The 25991-nt window shown below is 37.6% G+C and overlaps 1 protein-coding gene across 1 annotated transcript in view; it reads right to left on the bottom strand.

Annotated features, from left to right (window-relative positions):
- LOC127975405 (zinc finger protein 804B-like) overlaps window positions 1-25991 on the bottom strand; it is an 84364-nt gene that overhangs the window by 18326 nt on the left and 40047 nt on the right. Inside the window, exon 2 of the mRNA XM_052579450.1 lies at window positions 5054-5197. Within this exon, the coding sequence (XP_052435410.1) occupies window positions 5054-5197 (144 nt within the window). The remainder of the gene's footprint in view (window positions 1-5053; window positions 5198-25991) is intronic.

Genomic DNA, 25991 nt, shown 5'->3' with positions numbered 1-25991 from the left:
TTAGTGTACCTTTTGATTAATTTAATATGTCTCTGCTGAAAAAGTATTAATTTCATTCAAAAAAATAAAAATATAAGAACGCAACACAAAATGGGTACACTAATATGCATTAAATAATGCTTAACTAATGCACAGATAATCACAAGTTAATGCATAACTCATGAAGAACTAATCCATTAAAAAAAATTATTACTGCATCAGCTAAAAATTTACATTCTATGTTATTCATAGATTAAGTAATCAATAAATTGTTATTAGTTAAATGTGATTAAGTAATCAATAAATTGTTATTAGTTAAATGTGTCATAATGTATTAATTATCTAATAACACATTATATTAACTAATGATGTAAAGTCATAAGAATGATTCCTTAGCAAATCATTAGCTAATGATCAAAGCAGACAACTGGAAGTTGAAATGCATGGCTTCAACCCATTTTGGTAATTAACAAAATGAATTTACACTATTAGTTAATCCAATATGTTAGTATGGAATTAAAACATTATGACACATTTAACTAATAACAATGTTTTGATTACCTAATCTATGAATCATATTGAAAGTTAATTTGTTGATGTTGCAGTAATCATAAATAAAATGTTTAGTCCTTCTTGATTACAAATTAAATCATACCTATCTATGCATTGTCACGTTTATGAACTTTGTTTCCTTTTTTGGTCACCTTCCTCCTAGTTTTGGTTAATTGATTCTTCCCACCTGTATCCAGTTCCCTCATCACCTCCTGATTGTTTAAATACCCGTTCTGTTGAGTTCTCCCTCGTCAGTGATTGTTTGTACGTTTGGATGTAATGTTTGTATGTAGACGTGTAAAAGTATTGTAACCTTACCTGAATGTGCATCTGTATGTTAATGCTAAATGTTATCTAGTATATTGTCTGAATTCTCCCTTCGTCATCAGTAAACTCCTTATTTGTTCCCGATCCTCCTCTTGCACTTTGTTTTACATTTAGCACTACCATAGTTTGTAACAGAATCACGGACCCACAATAGTGTTGTTAATTTAGCTGCGTTTTTTCTTTCATTTATTTTTAATTTTTTTTCTCCTCTCCCGGAATGGCCATCCCAGCAGTCCGTCTCCTATGCCTGGAGCAACTGGACCGTTCGCTGGAGGACCACACCAGGGACTTTTTAGATCTGGCGTGCCTTACTCACTTCCCCGACCGCTCGCTCTCTAACTTCTTCTACACCAGCCTGAGCGAGCGGTGTATGGCACGCCTACCAGCGAACGGTCCCCGAGAGGATTTCGACGCTTTTGTGGAGTGGGTGCTGGAGAAAAACGGATCTTCATGAACCGTCAGCACCGCCGAAGAGGATATCTCCAGCCCCACTCCCGACCCAGAGACCAGCCAGCCACCATCACGCCGCACGGAGCCAGAGCCCACCGCAGCCGCAGAGCCCGAGCCATCCGCCGACAGGAAGCAGGATCTCGAGAGTGCGACTGACCAGGTGTGCGAGCCGGCAACACTGTGCATCTAGGAGTCCTTGTGGAGATCGAGGGCGTGGAGGAAAGCCCTGCCCACACTCCTGCGACTGAGGGTGAGCTGTATGCGATCTTGGGAAAAAACATGGAGCAACTTATGGATCTGATGGACTGGTCTATGGAGGTAATCCCTAAGTTTCCTGTTTCTCCGCTGGTTCCATCCAGCCCTGATTCCCCTGTATACCCTCTCAGTCTCCCACTCCTACTTCCTCCAGTCATTTCCTCTGCTCCATTTCCGCTGGTTCCGCCCAGCTATGAATTTTCAGTTTTTTCGCTGGTTCCGCCCAGCCATGAATTTTCTGTTTCTCCGCTGGTTCCGCCCAGCCCAGAGTTTTCTGTTTCTCCGCTGGTTCTGCCCAGCCCTGAGTTTTCTGTTTCTCTGCTGGTTCTGCCCAGCCCTGAGTTTTCTGTTTCTCCGCTGGTTCCGCCCAGCCCTGAGTTTTCTGTTTCTCCGCTGGTTCCGCCCAGCCCTGAGTTTTCTGTTTCTCCGCTGGTTCCGCCCAGCCCTGAGTTTTCTGTTTCTCCGCTGGTTCCGCCCAGCCCTGAGTTTTCTGTTTCTCCGCTGGTTCCGCCCAGCCCTGAGTTTTCTGTTTCTCCGCTGGTTCCCCCCAGCCCTGAGTGTTCTGTTTCTCCGCTGGTTCTGCCCAGCCCTGAATTTTCTGTTTCTCCGCTGGTTCTGCCCAGCCCTGAATATTCTGTTTCTCCGCTGGTTCCCCCCAGCCCTGAGTGTTCTGTTTCTCCGCTGGTTCTGCCCAGCCCTGAAATTTCTGTTTCTCCACTGGTTCTGCCCAACCCTGAATATTCTGTTTCTCCGCTGTTTCCGCCCAGCCCTGAATATTCTGTGTGTCCGCTGGTTCCGCCCAGCTCTGAATCTTCTGTTTCTCTGCTGGTTCCGTCCAGCCCTGATCCTCCTGTCCTTCCTCCCATCCTTCCTCTCTCTCCTCCTCCTAGACCAGCCAGTTCCTCGTCATCCCTGCTGGTGCCAGTCAGTCCCGCAACTCACCCTCAGTCTGCGCCATCTGGGCGCGATGGTTCACCGATGGACTGCCAGTCTCCAGCTCCGCCTTGGCGTGTTAAGGCCTGTCTCCGCCTCCAGCCTCCGAGCCCTGGACTCCTCCTCGGTCCTTCGACCCAGCGGCTCCGCCTTGGCTCTTAGCTCCCTCGTCTCCACCGTGGCCTGGCATCCCACCTGCTCCACCAGGCTCCATCGTCCCTCCGGCTCCACCTTGGTCAGTCGTCGACCATCCGCCGCCTTGGGACTCCACTCCTCTGGTTTCACCTCGTCACTCCATCCCTCCAGCTCTGTCAGGCTCCTCCTTCCCTCCGGTTCCACCTCCATCCTCGGTCGCTCCGGCTCCACAGCGGTCTACCAGGACCCCGCCTCCGCCTTGGTCGCCTGAGCCTTCTGCTCCACCTAGGCCCTCCGGATCCTCGACGTCACCCTGGCTCTGAGGCTGTGCTGCTCCATCTTGGGCTCCTCACCCACCGGTACAGTCTCCGCCTGTCGGCCCCCTGGTGTCGTCGACCCCTCCTTCACCATGGCTCCTCCCGCCGTCGACTCCACCATTGATCTCCGTCCTGGCTGGTCTCTGGTGGACCATCTGGCTCCTCCTGCTCCGGGCTCCTCCCTGGCTCCTCCCTCCATCCACTCCGCTCTGGTCCCTACCTCCATGCTCCGTCATCACCTGCTCTTGGCCTGCTCCTCGCCCGCCTCCAGAACCCCCACCCTCCCCCCTCTGGTATTCCTCTTGTGGTGCGAGGACGCACCATTCCGGGAGGGGGCGAACAGTCACATTTATGAGCTTTGTTTCCTTTTTTGGTCACCTTCCTCCTAGTTTTGGTTAATTGATTCTTCCCACCTGTTTCCAGTTCCCTCATCACCTCCTGATTGTTTAAATACCCGTTCTGTTGAGTTCTCCCTCATCCGTGATTGTTTGTACGTTTGGATGTAATGTTTGTATGTAGATGTGTAAAAGTATTGTAACCTTACCTGAATGTGCATCTGTATGTTAATGCTAAATGTTATCTAGTATATTGTCTGAATTCTCCCTTCATCATCAGTAAACTCCTTATTTGTTCCCGATCCTCCTCTTGCACTTTGTTTTACATTTAGCACTACCATAGTTTGTAACATGCATTAGTTAAATATGAATTAATACATATTAGTGCCACCGTATTGTAAAGTGTAAACAAAAACATTTGCCTAACCCAAACTTGAGAAGATAGTGAAAGATGAAAGACAGTGTCAGAGTTTTAAAGTGATCGCTTTTCATACACATCACATGAATCCCCAATAGACAAAATAACTAATAAAAACACCATTTAAAGCACCATGCTCAATACTTGCATTCATGGTTTATAGCAAAAAAAAAAAAAAAACAACCTTTGGCACCTTTAACATTTGAAAGGATGCTACTGCAAAGTTATTGCTTTCCTTATTGAAACTGATTATTTTTTTTCATGAATATATGGTTGACCTGAAGAATGAAAGTTATATCATGAACTTATCATCGCGGAAGGTTCCTGGAACGTTTCCCTAACCTAAAGGGAATGTTCTATTTACATTAAGAAAACTTTCCTGGCTGATCAAAAGAGAACATTCTTGAGAACATTCTGGGAACCAAAAACAAACATTTGCAGAATATTCTGGGAATCAAAAATGGTTTGCTGGGTAAGAGCGAAAAATTCTGATTGGCTAGTAATGTTAGTTTGTTTGAGAGTGAAAGCTATGCTCGTCTCATACCATTGGTAGGCGAAGTTTATTTATTTATTTTTTTTTTATTTAGGGCTATTTTTTTCCGGCGACAACTGCTGCATGCTAAAGATCTTTACGCCCTGTGCCTTGGTATTACTGGTATCAACTGTTCATTATAAGCATATGGCAAATGGCCCATGAAACCATACAGCAGTCTATTTGAATTTGCTTTGCCTGTTAGATTGACTCAAAATGTTTATCATAATAGAATCATATCATAATGCATTATTTGTGCTCCTGGAAGTTGTTAGAACTTTAGAATGATCTGCAGTAATTAAAGGTGCAACAATTTTAGTTACTTTTTGTTAACACAACACCAACTCTTTGCAGATGAAACACCTGCCCCAACATGATATCAGTTACCAGAACACACAGATCTCAACTGACTAAAGAGACTACCTGAGGGAAGCTTAGTGATGTACTTAGCAAATGTTTTATCCAGATATAGTGTTTATGTTTTGAGCATATAAATAAATAGTTACACTTAACAGCTAGATGACTGACTATAATTTGCATGTCATTATTTGCTGGGGGACACAAAGTAAAATGTAGACCCAAGAAGCACCTGGAGACTATTTGGAGGAACAAAATAACTTTAACAAAAGCACACTGTAGTCAAGTGGTGTGTTTGACGAAGCACACCATCATTTCTATGCATATTATGTTCAGAGACACTTTACTGACAGTAATGGTTTTGTAGACTGTAGGGGAAGAGTTAAATCCCTATTCCTTTCTTTCCTGCATTCCTTCCTGGTTCTCCATCTAATGAGCTCAACCACCTGCTGTTGAAGTTTACCTGTTTATGTGCGTGGTCATATGAGTTGATGTGGTTGTCAAACTCCTGATGTTTATGGTACTGCTTGTCGCATAGTTCACAATAGAAGTTGGCCTTCAAATCCCCTAGGGCTTTTGCAATGGCTTTCTCATTCTTAGCGTAGTCCTAAAAAAGAGATAGAGACAAAAAGAGAGAGATTTGGTTATGCGTGTAGATGCTATAATTTAATAAAAAAAATTGCACTTGACAATCACAGAGTTCTTTTCTAAGAATACATGATTTCACTAACCGTTTAAAACCACAAAAGGAAATAATTGGTCATGAACTGTGCATCACTTAAGCAGTTTTATTTTTAGATTGTCTTATCCTAGCTGAATTTGATCATCAAGACTGTCCTTGACAGGCTAAAAGAACCTAATAAAAAATCGAACAACCCAGGCAGCCATCCAAGTATGTTTTAAATGGTAAATGTTTTGCTGTAATTACTAGTTTTGCACCAACAACACATTTAATAAGATACTTGAATGTGAATATAGCTGGGTTGCTATGACAACATGGTCATCAGTTTATATTGGTTGCAGGATGAATTAAACTGAACTGCTCATTGTGATGATAAGACTAGCGCTAACGATTCTTAACCACTTAAAAGTCATTTTAACACATGAGAAACATTGTTGACCTTGCCTTCTTTGTATACATCACTTTTTGAGCAATATTTTAAAAATACATATATTTTTGTAAATCTCACTCTATTATTTGTTTTCTATATTTATATATCTAGAGAGATTTGTGAACCATTAAAAAATGTAAGGGTAAGTTCACCCAAAATGTAACATTCTGACATTCACTAGCCTTCATTCCAAACCCATAAGACTACCTTTGGCTAATCTTCGAAAGGAATGAAGATATTTTAATGAAAGCTTCTCTCCCTCCTTTGAAAGTCATTGTAAAAAAAAAAAGAATCCATATGAATGAAATAGTTTAGTCCAAGTCTTGTGAAGGGATATGATCACCCTGTATCATCATATAAAGCAATTGTGTCTCTTCACAAGACTTGGATTAAACCACTTAATTCATATGGATTCATTTAAAGTTACTTTTATACATTTTTAGATATTATACATTTCGGTTTACTGGATTTTCAGTGGAGGGACAGAAACGTCTCAAGCTTCATAAAAACTGTCTTCACTTGTGTTTCAAAAATTAACCAAAGTCTTATGGGTTTGGAATGACATGAGGGCGAGTAATTCATGACAGAATTAACATTTTTGCGTGAATCTCTCAAAGATAATTGTCACCCCTTCAATTATTAAAGTTGTTTAGAAATGAATCACCATGTATCATTCACTAATAACACGTTCAGGAGTGCACACACACACACACACACACAGTACAGGTCTAAACTCTTCCTCTAGAGAATGTCATCTCTTTTTTGTTGCAAACTTCACATAACATTCAGCTAGCCGGTAACTTCAAAGTCTCCTGCGATTAATTCAGTATCAAAAGTCTGCTTATACAGACCTCAGGGAGCGACATCAGCCATACAAACACCAGTATACACAGACACACATAAGCAAAGAGTACATCTCTCTGGAGCACCATTACCAGAGCTTTCCCATTATGACACACAGACAGCACAGCTCAACATTTACTACAGGAAAACAAGGTGGAAAAGGTCATTGTGTAGAAGCTCTTTAACACTATACTCTTATTACGTTTGACAGAGCGTCTGATCAAGGACTTATTTTGAGATGGTGTTGACTGAAAAGGGAGAATTCTTATGCAGCATAGCACTGCAACAGTTTAATAGAGCTTGTTAACAAGTTTTTACATAGAGGAAGTTATAGTAATTGCGACAATAATAATGATCTTGTGCCTCATAATTGGCCAGAGGGACTCTGCATCACACATCCCCGCAGCGCGTGGGAGTGGATCATGAATGAGGTGGATGTGATGCAGTTAATAGGCCAACAGGGATTTTGAGGCACATTTTTCTGAGAGTCCATCCGTGAGCATAGACAACATGAGATGTCAAAGCAAAAGAACATCATGATTGACTGCTGACACTCTGGTCGCCACACTTGATATCTAAAATAGGGACACACACACACTTATATTAAACTTTTTTTTAAAACAATATAGCACAGTTTTCAGAAAATATTAAACAGAACAACTGCTTATATCAGCCAAATATTGTCCTATCCTAACAAACCATACAACAATGGAAAACTTATTTATTCAGCTTTCAAATGATACGAATGTATACATGTATAAATCTCAATCTCAGTGATGTATAAATCTCTCTCGCAGATGTGCACAAGTGACAAAAAAAAGAGCTGTGCAAATAACTTCAGACCTCTCATTTGTTCAGTGACAAGGTTGACAGCTGTTAATGCACAATTACTAGGACATTTTAGATCAACAAACAGTAATACTGTATAAGATTTCAATTTGAACTGAAAGTAATGTACAGTATAAATCTAGGCTATCCGCTGCTGTTTTTGAAGCACTGTAAAAAACTGAAGCACGGTTCATTCACTGACGCTCTTCAGTTGGCAGCGCATACACATGCCGGCAACTCGCCAAAATAAAAGCTTGCTGATTTTAGACGTTTCAGAATGATGAAATTCATATAAAAAAAAAAAAAAAAAGTTTTAAAGGTACAATTTGCAAGATATTTGCAGTAAAATATCCAAAAACTATTAGGCTGGTGTTATATATTTTGCCCAGCTGATTACTACCAATATCTCTAATGTTTTCAACTACTTGTAAATCATATGAAAATTCAAATTCTAAACAGTGACACGGGGCAGTGCAATCGCCTGTCAATGACATCAGTTACCCTTTGTTGCCACCTTACTGACCTACAAACCACATGACAACAGTTTTGTGGAACAATGCGGAAGTAGCTTTGTGACAAACTTCAACTAGAAAGAGATGCCGATCTCGTTTGAGTTTTTTTGATTCGTATCTTTACAGAAAACATATGCTATTATAACGATCAACAAGATTAGTATTATGGGACATACACGGCAAACGCGGGGCATCGATTCTCTAGACCCGTGCGAGGACTCGTCTGATCCATAGTCTGATCGCGTCTTTGTATTGACTTTGTATGTAATCTACTCACGCAAATTGTTGAACTCGCGTTAAATCCATGATTTATCTTTCTGTCTGATTGATGGCAGTCAGCGGTTGGGTATGAGACAACAAATCCCATCATTCCATGCTCCTTATCGTCATCAAACCACGCGATTGTTATTGTCTTGGTAGTGCGCCCTCTCGTGGCAGGTCCTACAACCTACAACAATTTTAAAATATAATAGTATTATCACACTTTTATTATTTAGTAAAAAATAAAATAAAATGAAATAAAGTGCAAAAATTTTATCACTATTATTTTTTTATATAGTGATATTTAATGGGTCACACTATATGCAGTGTGAAAACCAAATCTCCACGAGCTCTTTTATGAAACAAGGCTGAAAAAATTATGTGCACCCCCGTTTATAATACACAAAATCACTGTGACATATCTCAAACTGTTTTCCATGCTTTTCTTCATGTAAATTGTGTTTTTGAAATGGTGTCATTTAAAAGTCCAACTTTAGAAAATGAATCCTGCATTTTGTTGTGTTCCATGTAAAACCTCCCTAAAAATCATGCATCCAGTCATGATTCTGTGAACCTGAAACCGGTCTTATTGTACAGTGCTTAAAGTTTAGTATTCATTCAGCCAACCTACCAACAAGTCTTTTTTCAAAATGTGTTGTTTTGTTTTACATCCCTACAAATTATATTCCCCCCAAGGCTTTACAAATCATTCCCAAAATTCATCACCCCCCCCCCCCCCCCTAAAAATGTAACCCTAAATTTAGTCTCACAGATGTGTGGTGGAGTGAAACGATAGAGCGAGAGAGCTGAGACAAAGCCACTCTGTACATCTGTCATTTTAACATGCGCCCCGTCCCTGAGACTCAAAACAACAGATGTTAACTCTTAATTACTTTTAGATGCGTTTTGCATCAGAATTAGTTACACGTGTTCTGCACTTACTCACCACCCATGCCAGACAGACCCAGTCATGGGGTTGCAAAAGGCAGAACATTGGCTGAGTGATCTGGCAACCACATGCCCTCTGCCACAAACACAGCATCATGTTCCCAGGATGCGCCAGGACCACAAGTTTCATCTCCATTAGCTTGAACAAGTTACATTCAACAGCAAGGATGAATCTTATCAAAAAATGTCATATAGTAGCAGCCAATATGCATTAGTAGTTTCATTTTTATTGAAAGTTTCCATGTATATATGCCATGCCACTACTGTGTCAGCTTTACTCCTGAATCTACTTTTGCAAACGTAAGTGTTTTGTAACAGTACAAGCAAATAAATTGATGGTGCATTTCTATCCTCTTAATGCTGCTGTCTGGGGAGCTACAAAACAATCTCTCTTACAAGTCAAAGCAATTTAAATGTGCACTCTCAGTCATTTAGTCTCTCATTCTTTCTCGCTCTTATTTCATTTATACCACAGGTTGAAAAAGGAATATGATGTATTATGTTACTTGTTTGAAAGCTAATCCTGTCCTTTTACAACTGACAAGCAATTGATTTTATGTTACAAAGAATTAAAACATACAACCGGAGACAAATATACACTGTAAAAAATAAGTGTAATTTTAACTGTAAAATTTTGTAAAAACGCTACGGAAAAAAACTGATAATAGGTTAACAGTAAGTTCCCGTACTATATACAGGGAAAAACTGTAAAAGATCTAACAAAGCATTTAATGTAAATTTACAGTAAAATTCTGTTAATTATACAGCTTTTAGAAGTAGAAAAAGAACAAATCAATGTATAATTTACAGTCTAAAACTGTAAACTGATATTCCCAGAATTCCCTGCGTGACACTCCACGTTTGAAAGTATTTTGTTTAAATAATCATGTTTTTAAATAGTTCTTGTTATCAGTTATGTACATTTGAGCTTTATGTTACATCTTCTGTTGCTTAATGAAAGTTTTTTGCATTATTTAAGTATCACGTGTGTTACCATGATGGTGTTTTGTGTTTCCATAAATGTGCACCTTCTATATGTTAATATATACTTCTGCTTGTGGTGAAGCTACTTGTGATGAGCTTTGATACTTCATGTGGCTTTCTCTTATACAGTACCATCTTTATTATTATGGTGGTTGTCAGTATTTTCAAGGTACAAAACAGATTTAATTTTGTGTGTTGTTGAATTTACTGGTTTATATTCACATTTTCTTGTTTGTAAATTACAGCTTTATATTGTAAAATTAACAGTTTTTGACGTAAATGTGTTTACAGTTTTCTGTATTTTTACAAAATTATTCTGGCAACCACAGCTGCCAAAAAGTTTTTGTAAAAACAACAAGAAATTTTTTACAGTGTAAGTAAGGTCTTTAGATCTGTGAAGACACACACAAACGTGTTTGCTTAACTCTATACTGTAAATGAGGACCATCCATAGACTTTTGCTGTTTTATGTTTAGTTTGTACTATAACCTAACAGAAAATTTATGTATGTTTAAAATTAAAAGTAAATACTTATTTTTATATATATATAAATTTTCTATTTATAAATAAAATATGTCTACAAATAAGGTTTTGCTCACTCATATTAATTTGTTCACTGACATCTTTTCTTATTCGAAACATGGAAAATCAATTGCCTAGTGTTTTACCTTTGCCTGGAAAATTAGCATTTTGCATGAATAACATTATATCTACTTGGAAAAAATAAAATGAAAAGCTACCTTGTAATTTTATTTTAACTTTTAGATAAAATATTCTTGTTCATATTTGGATTTAGATTTTTTCATGTTAATTTTAGTTAAAGTGTTATTCGTTTTGTTTTGTGTTTGTGTCATTTTTATTCGTTTTAGTTGTCTCTATAGTTTATTTCTGTTTTAGTTTGAGTTATTTTAGTACATGAAGTTAAACTAAATTAAAATGAAAAAAGGTGGCATTGTTAACTAGGTCATATAAAATAAGTTTAGTTTTTTATATTTTATTTTATTTTTGTTTCATTTCAAGGGGAGTGAGTTTAGAAAAAGAGAGTTTTTTGTGTGAGATATTTGTGATTCTTAGAAAAATGACATGTCATTAAGGTTTATTAACCCAATTCTACCTGAACTTGACATTTGGGAAGTGTGTGTGAATCAGTGCAGAATCATCAGGAACAAATGATGAATGAGTCATTATTCTCATCAAAAAAATATTCATTCTAAAGATTTAATAGCAATTTATGCAGGGGCCTGCTTACATTGTTTATTTTTTAGATTGGACCATGTTACACACATGCAGAACAATAATATTCCACAGTAACACTGCATTGTATGATGCCACCTGTTGGAGGACTATGGCTCTCCTAAGCGTGCAACCCCTGCAGAGAGGCTCGTGTGTGGCCCGGGAGGCTGTAGATGTGCGAGACAGGCTGATCTCACGCTGTTTCTCTCATTCTCAGAATTCTCCTCTAGCATCTGACTCTCAGATCTGTGAACTCAACTGCTTGGCTTTAAAAACCATCGCTTCTGCTTTCCAATTTGAAAACCACTAATATTATTACTGCTTTATGAGTGCCCGGAATAAATGCAATGCTACGGCAGGAGATCTAACATTACTACAAAATATGCCTCATTTCTGAGCATTTCCAAGAATGTCATTCACAGGTACCAACCACATTGATCACTGAGTGCCCATAATAAAAATGAAAAGCCGGTTCTGAATAAGTGAATATGGAACGAAAGCACGTGCAGAGAGATGTGAGGCCGGATGGTTGTGGAGCTGAAGGTCTAATTAGGGGTGTTGTTGGTTGAACTGACAGAAAAGGGGGAGGGAGGTGGGGGTTCAAAGCACTACTATTCAACCTTTGTAGAGGAGAAGAGAACAAGGTGGCACCCACATCCATAAAACAACTACTTAGATCTCCCACTTTAATCCCCCGTTACAGAAAGAGAGAGAGGCTTTTCTCTGCCTGCTCACTGACCTTAACAGCTCTCACATTCAGCACATTAAACACAGGTTGACAGCGAACAGAGCGCCGGGTCTGGCAGTTCACCCATTAAAACAAATTCTCTCTCGCTTGCTCTCCCTCAAGCACAAGTACAAACACCTGGACTGAAATCTCACTGAGTAACTTTTAAATTCGGCCTGTTTTCCATGTCAGTTCCATGCTAATTAAACAATAATGTCTCTCACTCTTTTTCTCCTAACTCTCCTATCCCTTTCTGGCACAGATACTGATTGCTTGTGCCGTTTGAAACGTTTTATGTCTTCATGTGAATTAAAAAGAGAAGAATTTCCAAAAGCCATTAAGTTTTATCTTTAGTCTAATTTTGAGTGTTCAGAAAGGACAGATAATCAAAAGGCATTTTTAAAATCTTTGACAAGGAAATATCACATCAGTTCTGCTCCTCAAAGAATGTGTGAAAAGAATTATTCAGAGCGAACAAAGTCCCAGTTAATGAATAACACTTTACAATATCTTTCATAAGGCCAGATTGGTAATACTCAGACAGACAGACTGATGTGTCTATATCAAGGAAAGTTTCCTCTGTCTAATGGACGTCCAGTCTGCAGCTCTCCTACTGTTAAACTGCAGGAACTCCCTTCCGCTGAAACATTCTCCCCTGGTTCACAGTGACCCCCTGTCGGCATCATCTTCCACATCCGGGCACCCTCTGAATCATAATGCCTATTCAGACTCATGAATCCAAACCTATAACACTAGACTAACTCATCTTATATTTGAATGAATGAAAACTACCATACTTTAACTACAAAGTTTAAAGAGTTCCTTTCTGGTATAAAAAGTATTTATTATATGTTGAGCAGTATTCAATATATACCATGTATCAAAAGTTTCAGCTCAGTCAGAATAAAAAATAAAGTAAAAATTGTAATTTTCACCTGAGATTCGGAGACAAATTACAGGGATGTAAAAATGACTTCAGAAAGCTGGCAACATCATAATGTTACGTTTACACAGAGATTGGTAGGTCTTAAACCTATAAAAAAATATACCCCCCGCATGATTCCCCATCCCACCTCAGACTACCAAATAGTTTCACGAAACATTATGAAAAATGTATTCTCTTTTAATTATAAAAACCTACAGGAAAAACAAAAACACCTGCATCACTTGAAACATTGAAAAATAGCTCAGAGAGAATAACTGTTATTCAGTTTTTGTGGGTTTCATGCTGTCAGCTAAGGCACAGGACACACACAGGCATTTCTTTCTCACCAACAACATTAAAGGGTTTCTCCACCCCAAAATGAAATTTTTGTCATTGATCACTTACCCCCATGTCGTTCCAAACCTGTAAAAGCTTTGTTTGTCTTCGGTACACAAATTAAGATATTTTGGATGAAAACCGGGAGGCTTGTTATTGTCCCATTGACTGCCAAGTAAATTACACTGGTCCAGAAAAGTATGAAAAGAATCGTCAGAATAGTCCATCTGCCATGAGTGGTTCAAACATAATGTTATGAAGTGACAAGAATACTTTATTCAACAATTGTCTTTCCATAAGGATACATTTTCTAATTATCCATGCAGCGCAGCTGACACAGAAGAACATACGCTGCTTTGCGTCCAGCGGATATTCTCCAAAATAGTTCTATGGTGATGCGGAGAGACACAGAAGAGAATAAATGCTAAATAAAGTTATTTTATTTTTTATTTTTATTTTTTGTGTGCAAAAAGCATTCCTGTCATTTCATACAGTAACTATACAGTTGAACCACTGTTGGCAGATGGACTATTCGGACGATGTCTTTCATACTTTTCTGGACTTGACAGTGTATTTTACTTGGCAGTCATTGGGAAAATCACAAACCTCCCAGTTTTCATCCAAAATATCTTAAATTGTGATCAGATGACGAACAAAGCTTTTACAGGTTTGAAACGACATGGGGTAAGTGATTAATGACAACATTTTCATTTTGGGATGGAGTATCCCTTTAAAAACTCTGTCACCAGACAAGGCGGGTCCACAAAGAGGACATGTCCAGGGAAAAGAGGACGTATGTTCACCTTGCATTTAGCTTTTGAATTACCAGCACCTGGGTCTGTATGACTTCATCTATGGCTTTTCTCTTCCCTCTCACAGACCGTTCCATCTTCCATTCTAAGTTACACCGTTGGCTGTTTACTGTTTTATTTATTTTCCCCCAGTACCTGTGCACCCCCGGAGGGCATGCCCCATACTTTGAACCCTCTGCAATAACTCAAGAAGAATTAAAGATACCTTAACGGCCGTTTAGATATTGGGTTTTAACAAACTTTCCTTGTGGCATCTTAATTTTTAAGGCCCTATATTGCTCAGTTCTAGAGATATTGGAATTTCAATAAGGCTCCAGGGGTAAACTGTTAAACTGTGCTGGTCAAAAATGTGGGCCACTTTACAAAAACATGATGCTTCTTTTCTTTTAAAGAGGATTGTCTGAAGAACAAATAATGTTGAAACTATAAATGTATCTTGTTTCCTTCTGTCAAAACACCTGCATTGAATGTTGAATGTAATCTACATAAAAATTATACTAATACAGTACATTCTAATGCTTAAATTCACTTGCCTCATTTAAAATGATTTATTTGAGTTTTTAATTCAGTTAAAACAAAACTATCTAGCATTTAAATATCAGCCCTTAAAGTGCACCCTTAAAAAACGAAATAATATATTTTTTAAGTAGTTGGTCGCTCTTCTTGATATTCTGTAGCTATCTTATGCTTTTCACACTATAATTTTGCCGCAAGATCATACCAGAGCAAAACATTCTTTGCAACTTTGAATGGCCCGGATCAAGGCTACATCACCGGAGTTTCTATGCAAGTGTGCACGTGTCTGAGCGATAGAGTTGTGAGATGCCTTCCAACCTGTGTGGTGAGTGAGCGTGCGTGCATGCGTGTGTGTGTTCTCGGATGCAGACTAGGAATTTCAATCATTTCTCTCCTCCTTTCTCTGCCCATGCAAACAACCAGAACAGAGAGAGGGGCAGTGTTCCAGTGCAGCAGACAGACAGAGAGAAAGATCCCTGTGGGTCTCAAATTAAATTCCTATCATGTCAGGGCAGGAACAGGATTCAATACTGTTTATTGGCATCTCTTGACTAGAGGGAAATTAAATTCCACTGGCTTGTTTCATCATGGACAGCAGGTTCAAGCCTCTGCTCCCTATCTTCATCCCTGACTCCCTCTCTTTCATTGGCTTTGGGTTAAGTAGTGAGGGCCCAGAATTGCCCCTAATTTCCCTGGTAATTTGTCTCTCTGTGTGTTTGTGTTTTTCATCTTGTGTGTGTGTGTGTCTCAGCCGGCTGAATCTCCTATAGACGGCAATGGCCTCTCTTGACAAAATTATATAACATTATCAAAAATGTATAAAGAAAAAAACTGGCCATTATCTCTAGACTAGATCAAAGGAATGAGCACAGAGGCTGGTTCTACCTTGACTGGATTTATTTTCTGTCATTTCTTCAAAACCTGATCAAATCTCATCCCGATTGCTTAGACCTCGGATAAAAGAGGCAGATTTGTGCCACCGCCTATGACAGAGCTTTACAAAAAGAAGATATTGAACAGTGTGAGCATGAGTAAGAGAAACAAGAAACATGGTGAGAGATGGTGATGAAAACAGGAAAACATAAAAAGAAAGAGACCAGGTCTTTTGTGCAGGGATGTTCATCCCAGTTGTCCTCAAATAGGAAATGCATGTTTGAATCTGGCATACAACATGCCCCAGTTGCATGTAGTTCTATACGAGTTTGGGGTCAGTCAGATTTTTTTATTTATTTAATTATTTAATTTTTCGAGGATGCATTCCATTGATCAAAAGTGACAGTAAAGACTTCTATTAAATACTTTTACATTATTAAAAATGGATCATTCAAATAAATGCTGTTCTTTTTAACTTTTTATATATAAAAGAATCCTGGGAAAAAAAATGTATTACAAAAATACTAAACAGCACAACAGTTTTCAACATCAGCATGATTTCTGAAGGATCACAGGAAACTGAAGACTGGATTAATAATGCTGAAAATTCAGCTTGTCCATCACAAGAAAATATTACATTTTAAAATATATTACAATAGAAAATTTTAAATTGTAGTAATAAATATTACAAATTGTATAAAAAATATATATAAAATAAATTATAATCAGTTTTTTATCAAATAAATGGAGCCTTGGTCAACATAAAATAATAATTTCAAACATATTCACAATTCTTACCAACCCCCAATATATACTGTATATACTAGTGTGAGATAACCACTGAAAATGCAACTTTTTAATTTTTTTTTTTACTAATTTAGCATATAACAATTTTCTTAAAAATGTCACATTTTTCAAAGTTCTTAGTATTTAGTTTGTCCCCCATTTTCTACACAAAGCAGTTCACATATTGTACATCATAAATGCATGTACTGACCTAGATATAGTGGAGAAATAAAAAATATTTTATATTCATCTAAAATCTGAGGATTTCATTGTTTCAAATTCGTCAAAATCCTAAACCTTTATTTCCAGATTAAAATGAGATTTTCAATGTGGTCTCAAACTTCAGTACCCCACTGAACACTACAAAACAGGAAGTGATGAGAAATGAGCGTGGTGCTTACTGTAAGTGTGATGTGTTTACATCGTGGGTTACAAATGCTTTCCCTAATGTACGCTAATGTATCAGTATCACAGTGATATATACTGTGCATGAAAAGAGAGATGAGGGAACAGAGGAAGCCAGAGAGCGAGAGAAAGGGACTATTTAAGTAAGATGTAGTAGAGCGGTTGGCCCACATGCCTGGATCTGTGATGTACTTACTGAGTGGCTTGCATAGGCATGGCCATCTGGCCCCAGCTACAGGCAGACTGATGACTACTGCACTAACATACAACCAGATGGGCTTCACACGGCTTGCACAGGGGCCCACTCTCTCTCACTCACACATATACACACAAACACGTAAATGTATAAAAATATATCTAGAAAAACACATCATAAAGACAATAGAATAATACACACATTTTCTGAGCCCCCTGATGAGTCTAACTATAGCTGAGAGTCTATGTGCTTGGGGCGATTGATTGCAGAGAAAAACCCAAGATGCAGGAAATGAACCAATTATTCACCAGCTTAATATACCTCACAGGGGTGGCACAGCATGTGTGGGTGTCTCCGAATGTGTGTGCGGCAAGCTCTCTCGAGTTTGACCTTCTCTGTTCCTGATAACATCGAAACATAATAATGTTGTACGGTGTACACAAACTCAACACATATGCACTGATCAGATCAGCAATTTACCACAAAAGCAAACGCGTGCATTTGGCTAGAGTTCAGCACAACTGGCACAGAAATGAGATGAAAGCTTCATAAGCATCAGTTAAGAGAAGCCAGATGGCTTTCGATCATTTGAGCTAATCACATGACCTACTGTAGGATACACGGTCTTTCCTACAGTTTGAGGCTTTTGGTGCTGTGCCTGTTCAGTTTTATGCGCGCCTGCTGTTAGCACTGTCTAGGTGACGCTGAGGGACCTTAAAGAAAGATCAAGACTGTAATGCTAAACTAAAAGCTGTGCTCTGGAATAGTACAGCTTCAAAGAAATGAATGAGAGTAACAAAGAGAGAAAGAGTCACAGAGGAGAGGTCTCCTTATATAGAAGACATTTTGTCTGAAGTTAAATTTATTCTGTCAGCTGTCTTCAGATAAATATTCACATTCAGAAGTGAGAATAAATTGTGGAAATCATTGTGTAAATGGTGAGATTACAGACACACAATATGTTATGATAGCTGTCAAGTATAGCCTGTCTGGTAAAGATTACAAGACCACTCAAATGCTTGATGTTCTTTCTGTAGATGTACTTAAGACAAATAGGAGTGGCAAAGATAGGAAAAGGAAAAACCAAAAGGAAAAAAATATATAAAACATGTGTGAAATCCCAACTTTAATTACTCTAAAAATGGCAGTGCACTTTTTCTTAGTAATCATAGTTCAGATCTATTAACATATTTACTGACATATTCCTCCAGAATTATAATTCAACTCTATTTGGAGTTCTACTTGTGTAGATTTATTTACTTTAGGCAAATATATATATATATATATATATATATATATATATATATATATATATATATATATATGAATTTTATCTCTGAAATAATAAACAAAAATTCATGATATTCAAAGAAATGGAAGCATTAAATGGAATTGCATTCAAAAGCATTTTTTTTATAAATTCAGATTCCAGATAAAATAGATTCTGATAAAATAAGAGGGTCATGTAATTGACCCTCCTACTACTAATTCCTCCAGCATCGTCTGATCCGCTGATGATGAAATATTGCTTTCTGTGGCTGACATTTGTAATGCCGATCTCTCTGTGGCTGGAGGTCTTATTGTTGACCTTTCCGCAGCTGATCTTCATATCACTGATGAAAAAACGAATATAGAAACGCAGCACATTATAACAGCAAAAGAAAGTAGACACAATAAAACACTTTCTATATGCCTGTGTGCATTATGATTTAGAGTGGATCCTATTGGCTCATTTGTCATGTGAATTACTGTACCTGCTCCCCTGCTTATGGTTTTCTAAATAAGGAGATAATCAAGCCAAGCAGTAATGACAGAGATCAGTCCAATGGACTTAATCTGGTCCAAATGATTAAGTAAGGAGTCTGTTCCACCTGTTAACAGACAGGAAAAGACCTGCCATCACCAAATCCTCTAGAATATAATCAGCTGGATTTCTTGCTCTCTTTCTCTCCCTCTCTCCTCCTTTTATAGAGTCACAATATGTGGGCCTAATTAATAGGATTTCTGATTAATTTCGAGCTTCTGCTGCAAAGAAAAAGATTGATAATTATGTAGAGAAAAGAATATGGGGCTCAGAAATTATGAATTCGAAGAGGAAGGAAAGGATTCACTGCCTAAATGATACAGCAGCACATGAGCAATAACTGTATTTATGTTTAATCTTCCTTAGATGGCATCTGAGGGGTCTGATACCTCTTGTTTTTTTTGCACTGTAAGAACTTGAAGAGCTGAGCCTCGGGCGAATACTGCCCCAAAGAAAAGATGCCAAATCTGGGTTAACTTTTTTAGTGCCCCCTTCTTCCTGTCAAAACACATCAGAGTTTAGAATCACCATGAAATTTTTAGAAGCATTTATTGCTTTAGCTTTTAGTGGGTGAGTAGCTATCCCATATCTTCAGAAGTGGAGCGCAAATGGTCTGCAAACTATTTAGTACTTCAAGCATTAAATCACCTAAAAATGGTTCTTTCATGTTTCACTGGAAACAAAGAGACAACCTATTAAACATATCAAAGTGCTCTCATTTATACATATATATGTATATACATATATTAAAAAAAACTCAAACATATAAAGACTCTTATGATTACACATATTGAGAACAATTAAAAATGTTTACAGCATATGGTGCAACAGTGTGTAACCAGTTTTTACCTGTCAAATACAGTATATGTGACAAGCTCGGAAGGAACATTTATCTGTGCATCACCAACATGCCTCTCTGGGGACATTTTAACCTCATTACGAAGAATTGCGTAAAGCCTCAGTTATCCTCAGACTTGGTTTTGGAGGATTTCTGTTAATCCCCAGTTGTCTTCGGATCTTTTTGACAGCTGTGGCTGTGAAAGTAGCACCAACCCCGGTTACCAATCTAAGGACCCATTTAAACCATAGGGAATATACATGATACACATAGGCTTAGTATTCCATATTATTGTATCTTACACTGTAAAAAAATATATCTATATATTTTTTTATTGAAAAAGATAGGAAATATGCTAAAGTAAGAAGAACCTGTTAACTGTAAAATACCCTACCATATACCATGGAAAACTGTAAATGGTTTCACATCACCTTTACAGTAAAATACTGTAAAATGTATGGTTTTTGTAAGAAATTACCACTGAAAAACCGTAAAGCAGAAAAGTACATTCTCAGAATGGACATTCATCTTTTTTTATTTTTATCCACAATGTACATTATTAATATTAAAAAAATGTTTAATTGAATGTACAATATAGACATTTCGAGTTTATCTGTAAAAACCTTGCTAAATATTATATATATATATATATATATATATATATATATATATATATATATATATATATATTATTATTATTATTATTATTATTATTATTATTTTTATTACCAAAAAAAGCCCTGATTTTCAAAGCAGATTGTAGAAGAAAAATTCAGTCCAGTGTTTATTTACATGCTGTGATGCAATACAGATGTTTGAGTGACTTTCAGAAACCTCACATTTGTTCAGTATTAACCCTCTGATAAGCAATCATTAGTAGATCAGCTGCATGATACATGATAATTCATGAATGTACGCCCTCTAAATTGCTTTCCAAATATGAAAAATTGAATGTGTTGGTCTTTTATGGTTCATTTGTTAATTAGGCTGATGTTGAAGGATAATATAATGAAACAATTTGTTTATGTATTTAAACAAATACTTCTCATTACGGTCAACATATAGCCCGCTTCCTTCTCATTAATGACTATTACATCAGTTTAGGGGGTGTGCAGGCATATGCGTGGGTTTGTTTTTCTTGACAGCCCTGTTATGTTTCAACATCAGCGTCTCTGCTCATTGTGTTCCTGTGAGTGTTTGTTTGAAGATGTGTCAAGAAGTTTGCGGGAGTGTGCCTGTGCAAATGAAACCTTTCACGTCTAATTACTGTGGTTGAAGTAAAATGGTGATTTGCATGCTGGAGCTGTCATATGCACTCTGACACCGAATATGTTTGGCTCTTTAAGTGCTTTAGCATAATACATGCACGACTGGAGAAGGAATGAGACCTGACTGACAGAAGTGTTGTACAAACCTTCTTACTCCATGCATACACTTCGTCTGATGCTTCCCCTCAACATTAATTTGCCTATGTGACTTTTAGATATCTTCTGAAGCCTTTATAAATTATACTGCACATCTCTGATAGGCTACCTTTTAATTGTCAAGTCATTGTTCTTCCAGAGATTATTTCTTCATATGTTTCCCTACAGGCTTTTATAACTTGTATTACCAGGAGCATCAGTTTGTTTATGAGCGCTGTCCTTTCAGCACCACACAAGAACTTGTAAAACAGATCAGCACCATGGACAGCTCCATTATTCCAAAGCACTCTTTTAAGGGGTATTCAGACTGACAGCGAAAATACAATTTTCATTGATTAAGACTAGACTAAATGTCTTCAGTTTTGGTCGACTAAAACTAGACGAAAATAATCATGGATAATTCTGACTAAAATGCTCAGACTTTTAGTTGACTAAAACTTGACTAGACTAAAAAGAGCCTGAACATGACTAAAACTAATAAAAACTAAAATGACAGCTTCACACAAAAACTAAAATTAAAACAAGCCCGAAAAAACAACACTACCATAATTAAATAAGCATTAAATGCCAGGTAATCTAAATGTTAAGGTAGGGGAAAACAGCACAGGCTATTACATATTAAATATATATCCAATGTTAGCTGATATTAAAATGTGTTTAACAACAAATGAAAAAAATCTAACTCCACTCATCTTTGTCACATTGCCAGACACAACCAAATAACATCTCCAACAATCACAGGCTTTCATGTTGCCCCAAATGTCTTTTTTTATATATAAATATGAGACATGAAATATGTCTGGAGACATAACACAAAACGACCTCTTTTGAGTAATAATACCACATTTATATCTATTCAGAATACTTGAGGCCGTCTCAGTTAACATGGTTTGTCAGGAAGAGTAAACGTGTTCTCAAACAGCAGCTAAAGGATTTAGAAATGGCTGTGCGATTAACTGATGCCTTCTGACACAAATCAGGAACCAGACAAATGAGGACAATCTGACCTACATGTCTGATTTTAGATTAGATGTGTCCAATCAGGACAGAGCACCCACATGCACACTCACAGGTGGAGTACGTTTTATTAGGATTCAGACCCTGTAAGGTTTTTAATGATTCCTGTCCAGTGCAGTCTACTATGGTGATAGTCTCTGCGGGAGACAGATTTTGTGCTGGGCTAAATTGCTTTTTTCCTCCATGCTCCAGTAGCCTGCTACTCTCTGCAGCGGTAATCAAGGCTCATCATCATTAGATATTATTATACACTGAGAAAACAAGGCCTGTGTGAAGCTGGGGAGAGACAATATCCCCACCCGGGAGTCCACTTACCCTGGGTTTTTATGCCATTCTGAATCATTGCTGCACCGATGGCACCAGAGCATATTAAAGTGTGTGAGCATGTTTGTGTGAAGGCGCATACTGTATACGTGAGTTCTGGGTGGTTGTGTACACTACAGCCCCCCAAGGTCCTAAGAATGATAATTAAGAGATGAAAGATAAATGATCAGCCAGTGCAATCGGCCCTGTGTGAACTCTTGTTTGGTGCTCAATGTAGAAATACTTTCCTGATGGTCTTATACTCACCATATGGAGCAAATCTAACTATTGAGAGCAGCATCTGTACTTTTCATGTGTGTTATGAAAAAAAATGTGGTTAATGGCGTGTCGATGTAGGTGGTGATGATGTCGTCAGAGGGTTCATTTGCATGAGATATTTTGAGGATATGTCTGACAGGTGCCAGTGGCTAATTTATCAGTTGTTAATGATGCGTTCTTAACTCAAAGTGGCACTGACATGAGTTTGCTCTTTTCCCAGTTGACCCAAAGACCCAACTGGCTGAGGTGTCTGAGCACCAAGTCCCTGTGTGCGTGCAACTGAACGCGAGACTGTTAAAAAAACTGTTGTTGAGAGAATTAAATTCTTATTGCATCAGGTTTCCTTTTTTTATTTTTTTATTTATTTTTTACATTTTCTATTTTATTTATTTATGTATTTATTTATTTATTATTATTTATATTTATTTTTTTATTTATTTTTTAACTATTCCTTTTTTTACAGCAATAACCTTTCTAGCTTAAAATACTATGCAAAAAATAATTATGAAGTAATGATTTGTGTCGGGGGTCATATGGGAACGTTTTTGCTAAATGCAAAATACATACCAATAAGTACATATCACTGCAGTTTCCAACAGGAATAAACATGGTTTATAATCGGCGAGTATTTTTAATCACTTTACTACACAGCTATTATGACAGCTCCATATGTTTTGCTTGGATGTAACAAGCTTGTTTGGTAGCTTGGCTGAATTGGAATTAGGATGCGGAATCCTTGGGTATGAATCCCGTGAAAAAAATGACTCAAATGAAAGAGCTCAAAGATTACAGATTGAAAAACTAAAATGGCATGCATGTGATTGTTTTGTCATGAGATCAGGCTCCTTATATTCATAAAAAGTCACTCATCGGAAATGCAACATTGTTTGAAATACCATGCATTCTCTTTCAATACAATACATGAAAAACTTCCAAAAGCAGTTGCTGAAACACTACTTTAGGTTCATTCACAGTCATGCTCAAGTTATCTGTGATCTCAAACCCTTTTACAAAACAAAATGGCCTCTTCCAAGGTAAGAGGAGCTCAGTAAATGGAGGATTCATTTTAAATCATCTGAGCTGACACAGGGTTTCACATTAAACCTTGAGCTGCCTCTGCATGTGTGAATGCTACAATTTCATTACCGGTACAGTGGGCGGCTATCGCTCTCAGCTGCCATATTCATAACTCGTCTTCATAATGCTTCAAAATCTCAACATTTCATTTCAAAACAATCGTTTTGCTGAGTTATGGTGCTTAAAAGCCGTTAAGACTGAAGAATCTCTGGAAAAACAATGCAATAGAGGGGGGAAATGGAAAAGTCCCACAAAGAACATCAAAACACTCATGAAAGGGGTCATGAAAAGGCTGTTTTGCTGTTGTAGGATGGAAACGTTTTACTTGTATCATATATGGTTACAATTATTTGTCCTCAACTAATCCTCTCTCTCTCCAAAAAAAATCAACACTGAACACTGTCAGTCATAGACTTAAAGTAAGATGGTTTAGGCAATTATTAATGGATGATACTGATTTAAAATGGTCCAGTGCTTAAAACATGCGGTTTAAAGGCATTCTTTCTGCAAAATACTCTAACATCATCTTCCCAGCCTCGGCAGATTGGGAGGATTTCTTTACAAGCTGTGATAATGGCAACATTAAGTCCCAGGGAGAGCTTGTGTGCATCATAATTCTTCGCTACCATTTGCGATCATCACTCAGGTTTCCAACACATTGTACACTATTAGGCACAGGATTCTGAGAGGAAATTGCTTAATTGACAAAAATATAATTGACAAATAATGCTGTCAACTCAGTGGTTGGGTATTCTCTTCTAACATCTAAACAGCTACACTCAGTGGTCTGTTGATAACTAAAAAAGTGAGAGAAAAAAAGGATTAACTGGTTTCCATCATTACATACCTGCCACTGAGGCACAGATTATTTGTAAAAAAAATTTAAAGGGATTCTCATCTCTGAAATTTCTTTTGACCACTAAAAGATTATGCATTTTTTCCAATATTATCAAGAGCGAAAAGCATTTAAGTTTTGGATTTTCATCATTAAATGTAATGAGCTAAGCTATTTAAATCATGGAGTTCCTTAGCAAAAGTGCTGAATGGCTACATTTAGTCATAAATGTCATAATAATGACCACCATTTCGTAGCAGCGAGTATGCTGTTTACCGTTTACTACTTGCTCAGGTTAAGTATGGTTATACGGTAGAACAAAATAGATTATCAGTTTACATAATGATTATAGTGCTCAAATGTCTACTTTTTCTTCTTCTGTGTCATTCTGATCTGCTAAGTGCTGAGCAAGACAAATATAGAAGGGATTTTTTTTTTAGCAAGCAGAAAACAGCTGTCATCTCTAAGCAATGGCTACATCTGCATATGAATGGTTGCCCTCTCAAAACATTTGGAGCAAGGGTTTTTGGCGGATGCTACAGTGTTTTCAACTGCCATCAGAGGTTTTTCATGATCTTATGTGTTGTATGACGTGTTTTCTCTCTGAATGCATTAAGACCCATTGATTTAAAGGGAAAATTGCAACATATCATATTCAAAACGGTCTCATTTGACAATCAGCGCTGCTGCTAGCTCAGCTAGAATTCAAGGAAATATTGCATCTTCTTTTATAATAACTAACAAACCATGGGAGATGCCTAACTTTAGAGTAATGAGGGCTAAATTATATTTGTTAAAAGAAATGGAAAGCGCAAAGCAATTTTTCTACCAGCAGTTTCTCACTTTGCACTCGATAGAGTTTTTTCCCCCTTTAACAGCAATGCCAAAGATTTTCACAACTTCAGTAATATACTGTCACAAGTGTTGTTGGTCGGTGATAAACTATCTCTGTGTACTTCGGTAAGTGCTGAACGCAAATACTTGCAATTCTAGACAGTTTGTTTTAGAGCTATATTGTAGTACAAAACCATCAGTAAGCTTGCTTTTAATTGCATACGATGAAAAAAAAAAAATAGAGAGGGAAAAAATACCCAGTTCTATGAGCGGGGTGCTTGTGTGTACCATTTGTCAGATTTATTATAGGCCTATAACAGGACCATTTTCTCTACTGCTCCCCATGCACAATCCATCACAGAAGAAATAAGCTAAAGAAAAGTACAACAGAACATCAGTGAGTAGGAGTGAGCAGAGCAATGGAAGAAAGAAAAGCCTGGCCACAGACTGAGCAATTTGTTTTAGGAAACTTTCATATGACGACATAATGTTTAATTGGTTGCTTAGGTGGTTTAAGGACACAATGGTGATAATTTCAGGATTGCTCCCTGCAGGGTTCAAACCTAAAGCTTTTTGATACCAGTCCGGATTTTTAACCAATAAGGTACACATATCTGTCAAAATAAAGTAGAGGATATTAGAGTAGAAATCAATGCAAATGAATATAACTGCTAGATGACTAAGCAGGAGGTG

The sequence above is a fragment of the Carassius gibelio genome, chromosome B16 (assembly GCF_023724105.1).
Source record: "Carassius gibelio isolate Cgi1373 ecotype wild population from Czech Republic chromosome B16, carGib1.2-hapl.c, whole genome shotgun sequence".
Taxonomy (NCBI): domain Eukaryota; kingdom Metazoa; phylum Chordata; class Actinopteri; order Cypriniformes; family Cyprinidae; genus Carassius; species Carassius gibelio.
Note: the sequence above shows the minus strand (reverse complement) of the source record. Positions and strands in the feature narration are given on the sequence as shown.